Genomic DNA, 1,704 nt, shown 5'->3' with positions numbered 1-1,704 from the left:
CGTCTCGGCCTCCCAAAGTGCTGGGATTACAGGCTTGAGCCACCGCGCCCGGCCGTGCTCGTATCTCTTAAAGATGGGGTATAATTGGCCAGGTGTGGTGGCTCATGCCTACAATCTCAGCACTTTGGGAGGCCAAGGCAGGCAGATCACCTGAGGTTGGGAGTTCGAGACCAGCCTAACCAACATGGAGAAACCCTGTCTCTACTAAAAAATACAAAATTAGCCTGGCGTGGTGACGCATGCCTGTAATCCCAGCTACTTGGGAGGCTGAGGCAGGAGACTCGCTTGAACCCAGGAGGCAGAGGTTGCGCTGAGCCGAGATCATGCCATTGCATTCTAGCCTGGGCAACAAGAGCAAAACTCCATCTCAAAAAAAAAAAAAAAGGGCTGGGTGCAATGGCTCACGCCTGTAATCCCAATACTTTGGGAGGCCGAGGCAGGCAGATTACAAGGTCAGGAGATCGAGACCATCCTGGCCAACATGGTGAAACCCCATCTCTACTAAAAATACAAAAATTAGCTGGGCACGGTGGTCTGTGCCTGTAATCCCAGCTACTTGGGAGGCTGAGGCAGGAGAATTGCTTGAACCCAGGAGTCAGAGGTTGCAGTGAGCTGAGATCACACCACTGCACTCCAGCCTGGCAACAGAGTGAGACCCTGTCTCAAAATAAATAAATAAATTAATTAATTAAAAAAAAAAGATGGGGTATGCCTCTGAATATACTCCCAGCTCAGAGCTGGGAATTCAACAATACCCTGGGGCCCTGAGATTCTAGGAGCCCCAAACATCAAAAACTTCTAAAAGTCCACAGCCTGAGAACCTGCAAGAGGGTGATACTCCTGGCCCTCATTCCTCCTCCCTGCAACTGCAGCCCCCACAACTGGGCCTCTCCAATTCTGCACGGTTCCCTGCTCACACCTCTGCCCGGTCACTCCAGTGGAAAGCAGATGTAGTGAGGTCAAGGCGCTTGAGGAGGAGGTAGCGGCGACAGCGGTACTGATCTCTGAGGCTTTGGGACAGAGACTCCAACGCTTCCTGGGAGAAAAGGTCTCAAGGTCAGGCTAGGGGTCCTTCTCACAGCCACCTCTGATGAGGACACAGTTCACATTCAGTCAGTCACACACAGTCTTACCCATCTGGGTGCATCTAGCGAGTAGCTGAGGAGGGGCTGCAGGGACCCTGGGGGCAGAGAAGGCTGCAGCTCTGAGATCTGATGGGAGAAGAAGTCAGAGGCCAATTGGGGCAGAGAGGATGGGCCCCTCTGTAAACCCAGCTCCCCAAAACCCTGATGACCTAGGCCACAGACGTGAGAATGGCAGGCAGTCACAGCTCCAGAAAAACCAGGCTAGAGGTTAGAATACTCCTTCCAGAGGTGTTTTGGAGAGAGGACCCCCACCCCCACAAGGAAAGCGGGGTAGCCCGGGTCGGGAGGGGACTCTGACTCTCTACCTTAGCATGCAACTCCTGCAGCAGCTGGCTGGCGGGGGTCCCTGGTGCAGGTCTGGGCAGTCCCAGGGCTTGGAGGGTAAGGCTCAGTTCTTGGACCATGCCAGCTCCCTCCACCATCCCTTCACCAAGGGGTGGCCTAGGACTGGGATCCAGCAGAGAGCGCAGGTGCAGGAGGCGGGTGGCTTGGAGCTCTGAGCAGAGAAAACCTGAAAGTAATAAATGGGTGCTGTGCACTCAGGGAGGCTGCTACCCCA

At 54.6% G+C, this 1,704-nt stretch overlaps 1 protein-coding gene across 1 annotated transcript in view; it reads right to left on the bottom strand.

Annotated features, from left to right (window-relative positions):
* Positions 1-1,704, bottom strand: part of FAM98C (family with sequence similarity 98 member C) — a 4,860-nt gene extending 3,156 nt beyond the window's left edge. Inside the window, exons 1-3 of the mRNA XM_017887519.1 lie at positions 1,451-1,704; positions 1,134-1,211; positions 920-1,036 (exon numbers count right to left, since the gene is read on the bottom strand). Of these exons, the coding sequence (XP_017743008.1) occupies positions 920-1,036; positions 1,134-1,211; positions 1,451-1,567 (312 nt within the window). The 5' untranslated portion in view covers positions 1,568-1,704. The remainder of the gene's footprint in view (positions 1-919; positions 1,037-1,133; positions 1,212-1,450) is intronic.

Source organism: Rhinopithecus bieti, unplaced genomic scaffold (genome assembly GCF_001698545.2).
Source record: "Rhinopithecus bieti isolate Rb0 unplaced genomic scaffold, ASM169854v2 scaffold_15776, whole genome shotgun sequence".
Classification (NCBI taxonomy): domain Eukaryota; kingdom Metazoa; phylum Chordata; class Mammalia; order Primates; family Cercopithecidae; genus Rhinopithecus; species Rhinopithecus bieti.
This window is presented reverse-complemented; position numbering and strand designations above follow the sequence as displayed.